Genomic DNA, 18,376 nt, shown 5'->3' on the forward strand with positions numbered 1-18,376 from the left:
ATTTTGCTTAAACTGCACCAGTTCAGTCATGGAGTAATCGGAACCAGGAAATCAACAAAATATACTTTTATCGCAACAACGTTGCCCTAACGCCAACCGGATCCGAATCTCTGTGATCTCTGAGGCATAAACCGGTTCCGATAACCCGGAAAATTGTCCTGACGACGCTTTTCCGATCTGGCAGACAGGAAAAGCGATACTTTACGCCATTTTCATGTGGCTGGCCAGAATTTTTTTTGTTGTCCTCACCCTTTAGGGATCTGTCGGATATTTATGTAGAGCGCTTCACTGACTCACTTATAAATAGGTTAGAGCGCTTTGAGGGCTCGGAAATCCCATGCTTGTTTGGACTTAGGAAAAAGCTGGAAATTAGGGAAATTTAACATCAGTTAACAACAATCATCGGCAATCCTCCCGCTGTTTCGAGATTTACGAGAACCGATTTGATATTATTGGAAATTACGGCGAAATTAAAGTTGTAAATATCAATTGGGTTTAATAGCGGCATGAACGGCGGCCTCATTTCGGAATTGTTCGATACTCGAAAATAGTTGCTCTATAAACGAGCAATGGACACTACACCCCGACTATTATACCTGTAAACCCTCATAACGTGCGATAGCACTAAAATTCTATGAGATTGTGTCCTTTTGTAAATGCATAAATGCCCACAGGTACAATTGTTCCAAACTGGACGTTTCGATTTCTTAAAGAAAATTTTACCAATAGTCATTCTAAATTGTTTATGTGTTATTGAAAATTCAGTTGGTATACGGAAGAAGCAATATTAATATTACTTATTCTAGTTGATTTAGTTGATCCTAAACTAATTTGCAGCTTGATCCAAACGTTTTTCAGTTTTTCGAACCTAAAGCTGTAAGAAAACAAAATTTCTTTTTTAATATATCTCCCGTTACTTTGCTGACACAATTAATAAAGAATTTTCATAACATTTGATATATGACATTTTCCATTTGCTTTTCTCCGAACTCCACTCCGACAATCAATCTTACTAACCGATTCGCACAAGTTTCATATCTATTTACGTTTAAAAAAAAATCCTCTATGATGCCGTAAAGGCAACAAAAATTTCCTCGCTGAGAGTTTCAACAAATTTACCACCTTTTGCTTCCTCATCCCGGTTAAATCTAATTTTCCGTTCCCACTTTGTCAATAAACGCATTTTAGGGCACTCAATTCCAAAGATTGCCTTTAGAATTACAAAGTTTTTGCATGCACTACGATAAAACTGTCACTTTCATGATTTTTTTAAATAAATTTGATTTTTAAAAATCGCATTTAGTGCCGAATTTATTCACTGCCAGGTGCTAAATTTTGTACTTAATATAATACAGGGTGGTCCAAATATACTCATCCATAATGAGTAAAATTAGTACCTGTCCAGATTATTATAAAAAAAGGAAAAAAACGCTAAATAATTACTTCAAAATGATGAAAAAGCATTCCAAATTTCATATGAGTTTTATTTTAGTTTATTAATAGAAAAACTTTTTTTTTTTGGGCACATACTTAGGGCCCGCTAGCTCCGATAGGGGGCAGTTTTTAATCATAGTTTATATGACACTTTGGCGTTTATTTTTGTATGGACTTTTTACCTTTTAAGTATCTTACAATCAATTGTTACCACCCTGTATATTATGAATTTTACTTTCAATCTTAAAAAAGTCACGTGACCATTTGCACCTTATAAATAGTCACGTGATTTAGTGTTTATAACTAAAAAACGGTCACGTTACCTCTCAAATACGATTTCGCCATTTAAAACAGTCAGGGAGGGAATTTAGGATTTCGTTTTGACGTTAAAAGAGTTACTAGACATTTTTAAAAATAGTGATAATTCAAAGTCGTCACGTGACCATTTTCACTGTGAAAAGAGTCACGCAATTTTAAAAATGTCAGTTTAAACTAAAAAACGGTCACGTGATCTTTTTGAAAATCGTCACGTCACCATTTTCACTGTGAAAATAGTCACGTGATTTTAAAAATGTCAGTTTAAACTGAAAAAAACGGTCACGTGATCTTTAAAATTAAATTTGAAGATTGAAAATCTTCACGTCACCATTTTCACTGTAAAAAGAGTAACGTAATTTTAAAAATTTCAGTTTAAACTAAAAAACGGTCACGTGATCTTTTGAAAATCGTCACGTCATTATTTTCACTGTGAAAATAGTCACGTGATTTTAAAAATGTCAGTTTAAACTAAAAAACGTTCACGTGATCTTTAAAATTAAATTTGAAGATTGAAAATGGTCACGTCACCATTTTCACTGTGAAAAGAGTCACGTAATTTAAAAAATGTCAGTTTAAACTGAAAAACTGTCACGTGATGTTTTGAAAATCGTCACGTCACCATTTTCACTGTGAAAATAGTCACGTGATTTTAAAAATGTCAGTTTAAACTGAAAAAAACGGTCACGTGATCTTTAAAATTAAATTTGAAGATTGAAAATCGTCACGTCACCATTTTCACTGTAAAAAGAGTCACGTAATTTAAAAAATGTCAGTTTAAAACTGAAAAACCTTTACGTGACCGTTCAAATAATATTTTGACATTTTAAACAGTCACGTGACCGTTTTTACCTTTAAAAATGTCACGTGACTAAAAAATATCAGTTTAAACTTAGAATCGGTCACGTAACCTTCCGGATCCATTTTGACGTTAAAAAAAGAGTAACGTCAATAAATTTGATGATTGAAAATATGTCACGTGGTTATTTTTACTGTAAAGAGTCATGTGTTTCTGACTGAAAAACGGTCACATGATCCTTTCGATCTATTTCGACACCGCGTAGCTCTGTTATTTAAGGAGCTACAAAAATGTGTAAATAAGGAAAGTTGTAGGAAATTTCATCCTCTACAAAATTCTATTAAATTGTTTTTTCCCTTAAGGGCCTCCTAAGCAGTGACAGGGTGAAACAAGGCAGGGTGTTTCAAAACAATTTTTTTTTAAATTCCATTTTGATTGAAAATTTAATTCTTGTTTTTGGACACACTGTATATGGATGAACAATAACTGATCCGTTTTAAAGCAAACAAAGAAATTAACCAGTATCGAAGTGTATTTTATGAAATATATGCACGAAGCGACAAAATGTCGACCGAAAGCGCACCAACCCGCAGTGCCGAGTAGGCTTTTCTCGTCGTCGGTCCTTTGTTTTTCCAGGCCGATAACGGCACTCCCTACAATACCGTCTGACACTCAGGGTTGACAATGGGGCCGACGACAGCACACAGATATCGGCTACCGTGTTGCATTTGTTTTACCCCTTGTGAAAAGGGGTAGGGGGGCCAACGGTAAAGGGCTCAATGTAATCTGTTTGTGTATTGTTTGTTGCTTGCTACGCTCGGTTGGCGGTCTTTTCAATAATATGGTTAATATTGTCAAATAGGGCCTCTATTTTTTGGTGTAAAACTATGTTTTCGAGGGTACTTGACGTCTAAAATCGGACATTTCCGATCACTGATCAGTAAACTTACAAACGTGTCAGTTTGAAGTTTTGAGGGAAAGCAAGGGGGTTGAACAATAAATTCAGATAATAAAATGAGCAACCGTGGTAAATAAGTAATAAATCCCACTATAGTATGGTCCAGGGCACTAATGGAAGCAATGCACGTCATCAGTGAGTTTGACGTTTTGAAAATGCATTCGTATTGCTTAGCGATTAGTTGCGACCTGTAGCGCTCTCTTTCTAACACGCGCTTATTAATTGAACGCAATTCTGACACAAACGTGACCTTCTCGAACGAGTTGTGTGCGTTGTTGCCAGATTGCTAGTTGACCGTTTCCTGTTTTTGTTGTTGATGACTTAACTAAAAACTGTTTACAGAGAGAGACAAAAAAAATCTCAATATTGACTAATATTGTTATTCAAAATTCTCTGTTAAAAAACTGCGTCTACTTCTATATAAGAAGTAAATAAAAACAAAATGTATGTAAAGTTCGTGTTTTAATTAAAAAAACATACACAACAACAACACGTGCCAGAGGCCTCTGGCAGCCATTTTGAATTTCCAGAGGCCTCTGAAACCTTCTTAAGCTTACTATGAATTGTTTTTAACGTGCCAGAGGCCTCTGGCAGCCATTTTGTATTGCCAGAGGCCTCTGAAACCTTCTTAAGCTTACTATGAATTGTTTTTAACGTGCCAGAGGCCTCTGGCAGCCATTTTGTATTGCCAGAGGCCTCTGAAACCTTCTTAAGCTTACTATGAATTGTTTTTAACGTGCCAGAGGCCTCTGGCATCCATTTTGAATTGCCAGAGGCCTCTGAAACCTTCTTAAGCTTACTATGAATTGTTTTTAACGTGCCAGAGACCTCTGGCATCCATTTTGAATTGTCAGAGGCCTCTGAAACCTTCTTAAGCTTACTATGAATTGTTTTTAACGTGCCAGAGGCCTCTGGCAGCCATTTTGTATTGCCAGAGGCCTCTGAAACCTTCTTAAGCTTACTATGAATTGTTTTTAACGTGCCAGAGGCCTCTGGCATCCATTTTGAATTGCCAGAGGCCTCTGAAACCTTCTTAAGCTTACTATGAATTGTTTTTAACGTGCCAGAGACCTCTGGCATCCATTTTGAATAGCCAGATTTCTCTGAAACCTTCTTAAGCTTACTATAAATTGTTTTTAACGTGCCAGAAGCCTCTAGCAGCCATTTTGTATTGCCAGAGGCCTCTGAAACCTTCTTAAGCTTACTATGAATTGTTTTTAACGTGCCAGAGGCCTCTGGCAGCCATTTTGTATTGCCAGAGGCCTCTGAAACTTTCTTAAGCTTACTATGAATTGTTTTTAACGTGCCAGAGACCTCTGGCAGCCATTTTGAATTGTCAGAGGCCTCTGAAACCTTCTTAAGCTTACTATGAATTGTTTTTAACGTGCCAGAAGCCTCTAGCAGCCATTTTGTATTCGTAAACATCTGGCAACGAGGCGCGTTAAACGTCAATGACGTGCATCGGCCGATATATTGCCTTCTACTATAAGTCTAATATTCGCAAATGACCTAGTCCCGACTAAGGATGCTAAGCTAAATGGTTTACAGGAAAATCCTGTTATTCCAATTCAAAAATTAGCACACAAACTTGGAATTGAATTATAATGGAGCACCAAGTGACAATTTATTTATTTTATACGTCAACAGATGAGGTCTTGTCCAATTTGCTAAATCGGGGCCCTCCAGGCGATCCTCATTAGGCCTTTGGAAATCTCGCGCGCCTCAAATCTGGAGTGCTCCAGACAGATAATCATTTATCATGCACACCGTGCAAAAAGCATTGTTGACAACGTCATTGGGCGAATTTCCTCCAAAGATTTATGACAAACTAATATCTCGGTTTATTGAGTGGGGCATTCGCGTTTATTTAGCGTTTCTGAGGCGATCCCGGAACAGATTTTGTACATTCACCCATATCGATTATACCTGAGGGGGGAGCATTATGGTTACGTCATTGCCGGGAACGTTTCCTCCAAGAAATTCGTTCCGATTAGACCGCGTTAATTTCCTCTCTCTTTAGTTGTAGTGAATCGACCTGCATCTTGTCGGTTTATTGTGGTCTGAACGTTCTTTGTCCATGCTTAGTATAACAATGATCAAACTGTTTTGAGGAAATCTCAAACCACCATCAATGTGACACGTTTCTGTCTGTCTTCCCGTTGTTTCTCTGCTAATGGTTTATTTAAAATATCGGTCAATAGGTTAGTTTCTTCAAATTTTTTCGAGGAAAAACTTATTCAATGGCTGCATGATATGAAAAGGCGGATCAAAGGCTTATTTTTACAGAAAGTAAATCACCACCTCGTCTAGTCTTTTAGTCAACTTGTCATTTTTCAATTCGCTTCTGTGACCACAAAATTGACCTAATCCTCTCCTAATATCCGTTCAAATAGAAGCTCAAAAGCAAACCGGGGAATGGCCTATTAAAATATAAGTCTCGGACAAGCTTTTTGAGGCAAGGAGACCTGGATCCCGTCTTTTAATCAAAAGTAGGATAAGCAGACATGCACGACGGTGGCTCGACCTGTAATTACACCCAGGGTCGGTCAGAATGGGTTTTTAAGTAGTGGAGATTTAAGTGGAAACTCCCTTTAATTCTAATAGAGTGCCCGAATACGAAATTAGATCACTTTTGAGGGAGTTACGAGACATTAAAATTGCTCGGTGAGGGTAGGTTTTGTTTTCCTTACGTGATTTGCACTCGAAAGTGCTTCCTCATTTTTACTACGGTCCCCCATTGCGGCGAAAAGGGATAAAAATATTCCAGAAATCGATGCAGTAAGAGGCTTTAGACCGAAAATGACGAATGGGTCCCGTGAACCGAGAGGATAAAATCAACACGACAGCACAACATCCCCGAACCTAAGAAATATGAATATATGTATATGTACGGGAAAGTGTTGCTGGAAATATCGATCTACGAATCAAAATTGTCATTTTTATTACTGAAAACCACTGCTAACAAGAAAGCATCGTACAAACTAAACTAAAATTACAAACAGCAAATCTCAAACACGTTCTAAAGGATTTCAGGACCCGCAGTCATTTTACATTTCTGTGTAATTAATTTGTAGGTTAGGAGCATGATCGTGGGTCCCTCTCGGATATTATTTTATTAGGGCGGTTGTTTCCTAAGGGCGCGGGGTATGAGGAACGGAATGCCTAATTGGGAATCTCGGTAAATTGAACTAATTTTTAAAATTATATGTTTTACCAAAAGTGTGATTAGATTAACACAGGAAATGAGTTAAGTACATTAAATAAAGAAAAATATTTTCGTCTTTCGTCTTCTTTTAGAGTGATGTAGGAAGCGAATTTTCGAAACATTGTGTACTATAGTCTATCCGGCGAACCTACGGAGAAAATTCGATGGGCGGCAACTTTGGTCGGTCCGCATTACACTGTAAAACAGGTACGTAAGTACCTTATATAAGAGAGAGAAGAAGATATTATATTGTAAAACAGACCGGGTATAGACCAATACTAATGGACGGGGCAGGTCAACCCCTCCTAATTTTTGCTTTTATTACTACGTAGGTTCGCCGGATAGACTATAGTGGTTTTACAGGATTTTTGTTTGGCACTTTTAGATAATAAATTAAATCAAAAAAATGTTTATTTTGAGACTTACAGTTAGGAAATAACTTTTATGTGTGTAAAATTACAAACTAAATTGTGTAAATCGTGTGCTGCATCTAATCCCTCTTCTTTTCTAGCTAAAGTTGCACTATCACTAATAACGCATTTAAAAACATCATGGTTCCCAGGTAATTGCATACATCGAGGTAAACGGCATCCATACAAATGTGCCTCTTTTCAGTACGTAGAGCTATAACGTTTTTTCTTCATTTAAAAAAATATGGAATTTAAGGTTCAATTGACAAAATCCTTTCAGGCGTCCGCCTAGAACACGTAACGCCGAGAAAATATTATTAGTTTTCCAAAGTGAGCGGGAAAAAAAAGAGTTTAATTAGCCCGTAGTGAAATCGTATATGGAGCGGTCTCACTCCTGTCACCTGATGGTCCAATGGACGAACCTGATTCCCGGTTTAGGGGAAGGGGTAACAACACGCTGGCGCCTCTGGGATATCCCGAGGGATCATCGCCGACGTTTGAGTGTCCCGACGCTTGTGTCATCAGTTGGACGCGTCAACTCCACGAAGGTGGAAGTGTTTCGATGCCGTTTCGACCTGGAGGGAAACGACGAAGTTCTGTTTCTACCACAAAAGGTAAGTTAAGTAACTACTTCCATTTATACTGAAATGTTACAAAAAAGTTAGTAAAGATTTTTTATTATTAGTTTTTCAGTTAAGAACGTAATTTTTTTTGTGCAAAATATGCAAGGTATTAGACTGATGCGGGATATGAATTTTCAAATAAATGGCACGCAGTAAAGTAGTCTGAATTTTCATCTTTAAGTCTGTAATGTTAGAACTTAACATAAGTATTTGTTTTGAAGGCTGAGAACTGTACATTAAAGACTGAAGCAGTTTGACAGTCGATTTCAGAGCCTACAAAAGTGGTACTAAAGTTAGTCTAATAATGTAAAAACTCTGGACTTGCAAGTGTAAAACTACATTTTTGAACTTCACTGCTCACTCTAAAACTGAATATTTAAATAATTTATAATACTATACCAGACCTTCATTAAATAACATTTTGAGGAATTTACTTTGAATTGAGCATATAAAGACAAAATTGATTTTCTTGTTAAATTTCCTTTGCGTAAAAGGCACAGTAGGCAGTTTAATTTGCTTTTATGATGTTAATTCAGAAACTTCCTTAATTTGCTCTTCTATTTCTAGTTGCAACTAAGCGTAGGAGTTATTATCATTAGAATACCAAAAAGGTAAAAATTGGTTTGGTTGCGTAATTTTTATGTAGGTTACGCCACTGTTGGCGACGAAACTCTAATTAGGGCTTCATAACTGGCTGTCCGAGGGGCTTAAGTAACAGGATATGCAACGTTACAACGCTAATCGAAAATAATATCAAGCGGGTAAATCCCCGGGCCATTGTCGTGCCAAATTGATTTACGTCCAAAACACCTAATTAATTTATTAGTTTTAGTTCTGCGTGCGTACGCCACATGTTAATCGGTTTGAATTGTCGTACGTTCAGATTTTGAGGGCCCCAAATTAATTATTCCACTTGTACAAAAATTCACCATTTCAAAAAATGTTGAAAAGGCATTTAAAACTCCTCTTTTTAAAAACGTAATTATTCCAGTAATTATAAGCTAAAAGCGACTTGAAGTAATACGCCTTGTCTCTTAACCGTTGATAACTAGAAGAGAAACATTAATGAAGTTTGGACTGGAAAAACCAAGTTTTAAAAAAGTTTGAAAATTACGACGCATTTTCCTTGGTAATTTGTTTACTGAAAATTACATTTTCAGGGCAAAAGGGACGGTTCCGATGCGAACGTCTCGATGATGGCGAACTGTTTGTTTTGCCGGTCTCAAACCGGAGGTCCGGTAAAACCTGGAGCGTAACGCAATAGAGGTACTTTTTGCAATTTTTACGATTAAAAATTTACCGAAGATTCTCTGGAGGAATAATTGCTAAAATATCGGAAAGTGCTTCTGTACAGGAAGCTAGTCGGTTTTTACCTTTCGTTGAGTCTTCCAAATGATTTGAGAATTTTTTTTTGACGTTAATGATTCATTTCCTCCAACTAGTTTGTTTTTAATTTTCACTGAAAATTTGTTTTTCAAAACCTGTTAATGTTTTGTTCTTATTTTTGACACCATATTGCACAGTGGAAATTGCTTTATTTAATCTTCCGGGTTTAGATAAATTGAAGCCTTCAAGCTAAAAACATTTTCGTTTCGAATGAATATTCCTTTAAATTAAGGAAGAGGTGAGGAAGGTATATAAAAGATGCTCATTTTCGGCAAACTTCATTACATTTTAAATCCCGTTATGGAGCCTTAATTAATATTTTCTGCAATTTCGATGTAGAAGCTGGTAAAGATACAATTAGATTAGATAGAATATAAAAAATTGTTTTTTTCTCAACTCAAACCTGAACATTCATTTTCGCTACTATGTAATGCCAAATGGGCCAATGCGGCTTATCGATTTTCTATTTGGTAACTTCATAAAACTACGGGTTTTTTAATAAAACCGGGTAATAAACAATTGATCGCTATTAAAGACATGGGCGTCCCCAAAAAGTTTCAATTTAATTAAACCGGTTAAAGCACTGCAAAGAAGTGTTTAATTAATACATAAATAGGATGTTTGAAATTGAGAACAAGCAGCCCTAACATTATAATAGCCTTGATCGAACCTGTTAATTTACAGAGTCTGACATGTACTTGTAACCCACCGATATTGCCGAGCAATACACTGTTAACTATTTACTCGGTTCAGATTATGCGACTTGCGAACATTGTATATCAACTAGCCCCGTTAATTATTGATGTTCGTAGAATATACGTGAAACGTTGCGGAAACTTCAAAACACAAATTTTAGGGTGCCTTTGATAGAGTGCAACTTTGCTTTTAGGCCGACGAAATTTTCAATATGGCCATCGCCAAACAACAATTACCGAGGTTTCCTACCTAATTTGATTGATCTCCACAATGACATTGGCTTGAAAGCAATTACTCCGCGTATTAAATGGGGAAATTTTGGAAACTATCACTTCAAAGGACCGGTCAATGCAATTATCGGTTTGTTGGTACACCGGTTAAAGTTTACTGATTTAATTTCCCTCCGTTATCGATCCTAATTAATTTACCTACACCCAGAAACTAACTGTTGTTTCGTTAATTTTAAATGGTGATTTTAAAATTATTTACTGAAAATCACTGCAGGCGACTAAAATATCAACATTCGTAACACGGGCTGCAATTTATCCCTCTAATAACGTTGGAGCACAATAAAATTTAATATGAACGTAGCCAAATTTGTATCATCAACGCTGTACAGCTTAATCGGGAACATATTGTATTAAAAAGCTAATTGCACCGGTTTAAAAACTAAGTACACATTACCTGTTTTACGGCATTAAACTGTGGTTATTAACTGGTAATGTATTAATTACTCATAATGAGTATTTTGAAAATTTATTTGACTAGAGAAATTATTAAGTCAGTTTTTCATAAATTTAACGTCAGTGTACATTTTGTGTCAATTTTGTTGGCGTTAACGACAATTTACATGAATTTGACATCAATTTGCAATATGTAAGTATATTTTCCTGAATTTTCTGTAAATTTCCAGTTCACAAGTCAATTTGCAGTTTGTAACACAATTTTCATGATTTGTATATCAATTTCCAGTTTTCAGGTCAATTATCAAGTTTCAATACTTTAAAATTTGTTTTAAAATTTTGGAAATTTACTGGACTAAAGAAATTCGAATTATCAAGTCAGTTTAATATGAATCTAAGTAGTAAGTAAATTTTTATGAATTCGACGTAAATTTCTTGATTTTGATATCAATTTCCAGTTTTCAGGTCAATTTTGTTTTAAAATTTACTTGACTAGAAAAAATCCAATTAACAAGTCATTTTTTTGTAGATTCAATGTAAATTTTTTAATTTTAAGTCAATTTTTATGAATTTGACCAAAATTTTCAATTTTTAAGTTAAATTTCATAAGTTTGACGTCAATTTACCGTTTTCAGGTTTGAAAATTCACTGTACTACTATCGAAATTCTAATTACCAAGTCAGTTTTTGATAAGTGTAACGCCAGTTTGCAGTTTTTAAGCCAATTATTATGAATTTGTTGCAAATTTACAGTTCAATTTTTATTCAATTTGCAGTTCGTAAGTGAATTTTTATGAGTTTGACGTCAATTTGCAGTTTTTCAAGTCAATTTTTTAGTTTTCAGGTCAATTATCATGTTGCATACTCTAAAATTTGTTAAAAAATTTTGAAAATTGAATTGACAAGAGAAAATTCAATTACTAAGTTTATCAAGTCAGTTTAATGTGAATCTAATTAGTAAGTCAATTTTTATGAATTTGACGCAAATTTCTAGTTCATAAGTCAATTTTCATGAATTTGGCGTCAATTTGCAGTTTGTAAGTCAATTTTCACGAATTTGACGTAAATTTCCAGTTAACAAGAGAAATAAAGACTCAGAACACTTAGGGGCAGACAAATAAATAAGAGCATACGGGAGCAATGTAACATCCAAAGCATCAACGAATGGGGAAAAGCAGGAAAAAGAGACTGAGATAGTCATGTTGATCTGCAAAAATAATAAACCTTACAGCAAAAGACCGACAGAAAAACCAAAGAAAAAGATGGAAGAACAACCCTAACAACAACAGCAAAAACAGAATGAAAGGCAGACAAAGAAGAAGTATTAATTACTAATTATTTTGAAGTAGCAGTATGTATTGTCTTGTTAGTTTTTTAATCTCCATATGAAAGATCTCATGAGTTCCGGGTTTCGCGATAAACGGAGCCGATAATCGACTGGTTCGTTGTCGACGAAACCTGCAATTATTGGGATTTCTTCTTCACTATAAAAAGTCCTCCCAGTTATTAGGAATGTACGCGGAAAATTCATTTCTGTCAAAGGTAAATCGTCGGAAATTTAGAGATAAATTTGCATTTAGCAGACAAAAAAGCCGTAATTGCTGGATGCAATTAGCGGAAATTCATTCGGACCAAACAATATATATTTTTATCGTTCCAGACCGGTTGCCTGCCTCGAATCACACTAAAATAGCGCGACCAATTATCCAGGAATTATGGAAGGAATTAATTGGATTTTTTCCAGTATGGAAAACTATTTATAGGAAGGACGATTGTTTGGACATCGATAATAATTAAGTGGCGTTAGTTGAACCAGATTTAATTATGGAGAATATTTTACTTAAAAAAAAGCAATTTCCTCCTTAACACTTGGCCGTCCCTGGAGTTAATAAAATAACCAAGACCCATCAACCCGAAAACCAATAAAGGAAATGATAAATGTAATAGAAATCGAATTAAAGGGCATCGCTGCGGGCCTCTGGATTTTCCCCCCTTTCGGGTCGCCCCCTCTCGCTCCATCTAATTCCGAACGCAAATTGTTCATAAACGCAACTCATATCCGGGGGGGATGTTGCCAAATTGACGAGGCGGGGCTGTGTCGTCATGCCGAAAAGTCAATTTCAGAATGCTTACACCCTGAAAAAGTACAGTCTGACTGGTTTTTTTTAACAAGAACTCACTCAGATATAAATTAAGTTACCTGTTATTAAAGATTAAAATTTTGTACATAATTTTAACGCCTAACAGAGAAGAACATCGTAATTAAGACAAAACTGGTATCTCGTCATAAATCGGACTTGGAATTTCTTAAATGATTCTAGAAGCCTCTGAAATCTTGTTCTTTAACTAACTTATTGATTGAAACACCATTTTGCAGCAACTTTAAAAAAAAACAAACAGTCTTTTGTCGTATGTATTTTTCTTAGTTAAGAAGGGAAAAGATTCCCGTAGGAAACGTGACGGCCCCAACGTCCTAACATAAATCTCAACTTATGGAAAACTAAGACACCTGGGACCGTGCCAGAATTCCAAATATATCCATCCTGAAACTTTCCACTTCACCTCTTGGATGTAATTGCCTCATTATTACAAACATTTTTTTAAAACTATATTACATAACAGGGAATAGAGGATTTTTAAAACTGGACTTAATTTTATAGGCCGTTTTCCATATTTCAAATAAGCAAATGGTGGAGTGAAACCTGTAGAAAATTGCCAGGGGCATGGATATATGAGTGATGATAGTCCAGGCCCAGTCGCCTAAAAAATGTTACAATGTTTAAATTTAGGAAAAAGTACAGTTTGCAGAGACGTACCAAAGAATTTCAGGTGAGTAGGCCTGAATTCAGCTCTGTTCTTCTCTAAAGTGTTGATACTCCACATTGCCATATTGGCCACCATTAAAAATATGATCAACTCCCTCCCTGGTTTGGTTTTAGCTTGGGTCAGATTCCGGCACCGTCTCCACCAAGCATCCAAAACAAACATTGTCTGAAAACATTACCTTTTAGTATCCACTTACAAGACTCTAAACAAATAACACCTGTAAGCATGTTTGGACGAAGGCAAAAATATCAGCTATCAGTCCTACAGGAGTCCCATCCTCCATAGTAAAGTACCAGCCAATAATGGAGAACATGGAGTAGATGAACATCCCAGTTTGGGCTACAGTCAGCAGGGTATTGTCTAAACCCATTCCTCCATGACCTAAACCAGTTCGGTCAGCAAATCAATATAACTTTAAACATAAAAAAATAGTACCAGGTTTGCGTTCATACTTTAGACTTCTCAATCTGGACATGGCCACAAGTACTGAAATTGTAGTGACAATATACAAAATCAGTTCTACATAGTTGACTTCCATTTCAGCGTAATTATTCTTTCCAGACTCGTTTTGTTTCGCAGTCAACACAAAGAACATCACCAAGGATATAATGGTCAGTACCACAACCATGATTCCTATTTAATACTAGTGATTATTGCAATTTGGTAGAAGTGCTCTGGTACTAACCTGCAAATAAACCCTTGTGGGAGTTGGAGCAGTCTATGGTGAAATGGTGGCCAGAGTTTGAGGAAACAAAGTCATCTACAAATAATAAAATCCTAACCAATTCCTAACCAATTTAATTAATAGAAGGGTAGTACCAGTTTTGTGCTTGCGCTTTTTGCCGTGATTTTCTTTCTGGTTGTCCTCGTGTTGGATGTGTTTCCACATTTCAAATAGAATGACAGCGCAAATTAGACTAGAAATTACAAAAAAGTTGGTCTTCAAAAAGGAGAATAATCTAACAGGAATCAAAATACAGAGTATTCTTAAATAATCTAAGCAACTATGCTAATTTAAACGGTTCTCTGATCATACCTGTATTCTATGGTACATGGAAACAAAAAAGGACTGGCGTTATTGACTAAAGAACCCATAAGACGACCTTCAGGACAATATTGGTTTTTCAACGCAGTACTGTTATTTGTGGTGGTATTACTTTTCCTGTGCACTAAATTATTTATAAAATATTAATTATTACTTCTATAGTCAACACTTACTTGACAAGTGTATGATCTCGTGCTTAGTTTCCTCAATCAGAACACACAACCATTCGCACAAGTTAGTGGCTATCATGTGCATAAGCCCGAAACGTCCAATCACTTTATGCCGATTCAGCTCCACATCCTGGATATTAGTAAATATGTTTACAATGTACTTAAAAGCGTAAAACAACTTACCTTATGATTTAAAAATATAAATTGAACCTGCAGTAAAGTGAGCAACATTCTTGTTAAGGGTGTGATGGCTTGAAGAGCATTCGAATAGCATTCTGGCATGTTACTAAGTTCAAAATACCTTCCAAACTCTAATCCTGAATAAACCATACTTCCGATACCAAAAGCTGAAATTAAAAGATCAGTTCATGTTCAGATGCAAAAAGTGAACTTTACCTATGGCTCCCAAACGTAAAAAGAAACTGCCATACTTTTTTGCTGGTTTGGTTGGATTGAGTTTAGTTAGAAACTCTCCTTTTTCAGAATCACCTAAAAGCCCTACAATTACTAGACATACTCTTAAAATTTAAAACTACTTACCAAAGTTTCTAATTATTTCCTTCACTGCACGTTCCTTTACAAAACTCACATACTCATAAGTGATGAATAGTATACTACCTGTATACAAATACAAGTAAAATCCTTGATAGTAGTAAGGGTGCACTTGATCTGAGATGACTTCAGTCATAGGAAAAGCAATTCCTAGGACTACCAGTAGTTTGGCGTACAGGGCTGATAAGATTATAGTCAAACCATTACTACAAATGTTAAATGCTGAAATTCAAAGGTTTGAGCTTAAGGAAAGGCTTACTTGTCTGGCCTGTTGGCAAATTTGAGTGAAACCTTCTCAAACTTGCTTGATGGTCCATCCTTCCTCAAGTTTTGGGATGAGCTAGTACTGAACATACCTAGCAAGTATCTACGTTGGCTCATCACTGCATGAGCAGCTGACAGAGCTACAGTCTGAAAGTATTTTAGTTTTTAGTGAATGACTTAAGCTTTTCAGGAATGAGTTACTTGTGAAGGTCTTCTTAAGGCAGCAATAATAGCACTAGGTCTTCTGGAAGACATATTGCTAGAATCACCGCCGCAGTCACATGACTGCGTTAAATGCCCTTCAGTGTCAGTGATCACAAACTGAGGGGGGTGCAACAAGCACAAGTCTCGATCACTATTGGGTGAATTAGTCTGTTTTCGAGTCTCATCTTCAGATTCACGCTCATCATCTTCGGTGATATCGTCGTTGTGACGCGATTTAGCAAAACCAACTTTTTTCAATCTAAAATAAAAAACAAAAAATCCGCATTGCCTTATCTTTGCTCCCTAATTCCAGTCGATTAGTTAAGAGACTAGACGGTCTCATCCAATAATCCCCCGTACCCCTTAAATTAGCATAACAGCGCCCTCTTACCTATTTTCTTCGTGCACGATGTCCATTAAAGCCCTTAATTGGTTCCCGGGGTCCCTCGATGACAGTTTGTCGCTTCTTTATTAAAACTTTTAAAAAACTTACTTCCACACTGATTTACTGTCTGGATTGGTCTCCTATGAGATTATTTTTGCATTTTAATACCGTTTTTGCAAGATTTTGTCTAACTATGAATCAAATCGAGTGCATTGAGTCAATATTAATGCGACACGTGTTATATGAGCTTGTTTTCGCTGTGTAATTGTATTATCAAATGTATCTTAAACGTTATTAAGAGCTTTGGTTTAATAGCGGCTCTATTTTTATATTAGATTTCTTTTTATCAAAAGCCATAGGCGTACGTTCTTTCGTGTATAAAAAACTCACCAAAACTACAGTGAGTGGAATAATTAATAACCAATTTTACTAAGTAAGGTGTAGTTACTGTGTTATGGTTTGGTGGTAGATAATTGGAAATAGTTGGAACACTTTAATGACTAGAATTTTCACTTTAAGCCACTGTACTAACTAAAACCAATAAATCTGTTATCTGAAAATACAGATTATGATCAATTTCCTTGACTAACTGGCATTCCAACTAAATCCTTTAAGTGCTACAATTATTAAATTCTGATTAATTTTGTGACATCGGAACATATATTTATTGCCCTTTTATTGATTTTATCTATTTACAATGTGGTTTTGTTGATTTTTCGTCTATCTACAGAGTGTTCTTACCTGGACGCTTTAAAAGGTTTTGAGAAGTAAATAAAGGGATAAGAATAAACTTGTCCGTGGAATTCCCGCAGCGCTAATTTATGTGTAACTTTTCTAAAAGTACAAAATACGGTAAAACTTTTAGAATCTCACAGACACAAAACTTTGAACAAAAGATAAAAATTTAATTTCGCGCTCGCCCGCAAACTGCCATGGACTGGACGATTTTTGTTTTTTGCATCTTAAGCCCGAGCCCGATTTGCGTTTTCAATTATCATAAAACGTGTCAGAGACGATTTCGTATGATTTAATTTTCGCTAGAATTTCAAAAGTGAACGGGTGCAAACAGGCAATTACTGACCTTTGGCCTCCAGGCCTGGGATGGGGCAAATTGAGGTAAATACAGCCTGAAAGGCTCTGTGCTAGAGCAAAACGAAATTCGACTTCCGATTTGAAGGAAAACTGTTCGTTGCAAAAAAATCACCTTTTAAAATGTCGCAGTGTTTTAAAATAGTTGGTTGTAACGTCTAGAAAGTGTTCGATTTTTATTACTAAACAAAGAAAATTCCAGGTTTTATAAAGGTCCATAAAGGTTTGTTGAGTAAATCCAAAATACCAAAAACTTTAGGTTTATTTAATAAATCTTCATGTTACATAGTGACCAATAGACAATAAAAATTTTTATGAAGAAAGTATTGAGTGCTTTATACTCTCAAATTAATTCTTAGAAATACTCTAATTAGTACAAAGGCGTAGATGGGCCACAGACCTTATTTTTCTTAAATTCTGACTTAAAACTTAAAACTCGAAAATTAGTTAAATTCCAACTTCAAACTCGGAATTTAATTGCAATGTTGTCAAACTGACAAATTCTACTATTTTGGTTTGAAGAGTCAACTGATCGATTCTTCTAATTTAGTCGAAATGTGTTTGCAAAGTTGCCTAACTGACAAATTTAACTAATTTGGTTCAAAGTGTGTTTGCAATGTAGTCAAACTGATAAATTCAACTATTTTGGTTTGAATAGTGTTTGCAACGTGACAATTCTGATTTTGAAGTCGGAATTTAAGAAAAATAACGTCTGTAGTCCTTGAAGTTTTAATTTGTTGTGAAATTAGTATGAATAAGCAACTTAAAGAATGCAAACTTCTTTATATGACACATGGAGAGTAACCAGAAAAGGCAAATGATTTCTGATGAAAGTGTTTTATTTACCTGAATACTTAGTCACTCCTGCAAAGTGTTTTTCAGTAGTGCCATACAGACATTATGTAATAAAAACGATAACAAACTCACTCACTAATAGAATAAATAATTCATAAACTAGTTATTACCGCAATGTAATAAACAAGTGCATACCCAACTGTGTGTAAAAAGAAAAATCAAGATAGTAAAACTAACCGTAAAACTTATTACCCAAAAAATCACTTTGTGTTGAGTAACTGTATCCAAATTAGGTCAAGTTGGCACTTAACAACAACAACCTAAACTTTCCAATTAGCATTGAGTCAAGTTTAATTATGTAAGAAGAAAAAACATCGTTAAAAGTTCACCCCATAAGGGTTCTCACTGACATGTAAGTGCGTGTCCGTTGCAATATCGAAACTGATATTATCTTTCCGGACATTTTTATGTAGTTTTTGTTATTTTTACGTTACAGTCTACTACGAAACACAATGTTAGATAAATCAGTTACTCAAAG

The 18,376-nt window shown here is 35.6% G+C and overlaps 1 protein-coding gene across 1 annotated transcript; it reads right to left on the bottom strand.

Moving 5' to 3' along the window:
• Positions 1-12,907: 12,907 nt before the first annotated feature.
• Positions 12,908-16,894, bottom strand: LOC145735400 (proton channel OtopLc-like). Its single transcript, XM_081989273.1, has 15 exons — positions 16,696-16,894; positions 15,961-16,094; positions 15,567-15,828; positions 15,361-15,512; positions 15,090-15,307; positions 14,946-15,038; positions 14,733-14,896; positions 14,553-14,679; positions 14,371-14,503; positions 14,154-14,251; positions 14,020-14,094; positions 13,770-13,967; positions 13,552-13,715; positions 13,325-13,499; positions 12,908-13,268 (listed from the first exon to the last, which is right to left on the bottom strand). Exons 2-15 carry the CDS (start codon positions 15,984-15,986, stop codon positions 13,120-13,122), a joined length of 2,034 nt encoding a protein of 677 aa, XP_081845399.1. The 5' UTR covers positions 15,987-16,094; positions 16,696-16,894; the 3' UTR covers positions 12,908-13,119.
• Positions 16,895-18,376: the final 1,482 nt, after the last annotated feature.

Source organism: Ips typographus, linkage group LG11, assembly GCF_016097725.1.
Source record: "Ips typographus isolate SLU linkage group LG11, UJ_Ityp_2.0, whole genome shotgun sequence".
Classification (NCBI taxonomy): Eukaryota; Metazoa; Arthropoda; class Insecta; order Coleoptera; family Curculionidae; genus Ips; species Ips typographus.

What these genes read in the sequence shown, in the direction of transcription:
- LOC145735400 (XM_081989273.1), bottom strand. Translation starts at nt 15,986, where the DNA reads ATGGACATCGTGCACGAAGAAAATAG. An exon ending in ATCGTGCACGAAGAAAATAG is followed by an intron (nt 15,829 to 15,960) that starts GTAAGAGGGCGC and finishes TTTTTATTTTAG; the next exon opens with ATTGAAAAAAGTTGGTTTTG. An exon ending in GGAAATAATTAGAAACTTTG is followed by an intron (nt 15,039 to 15,089) that starts GTAAGTAGTTTT and finishes TAGGGCTTTTAG; the next exon opens with GTGATTCTGAAAAAGGAGAG.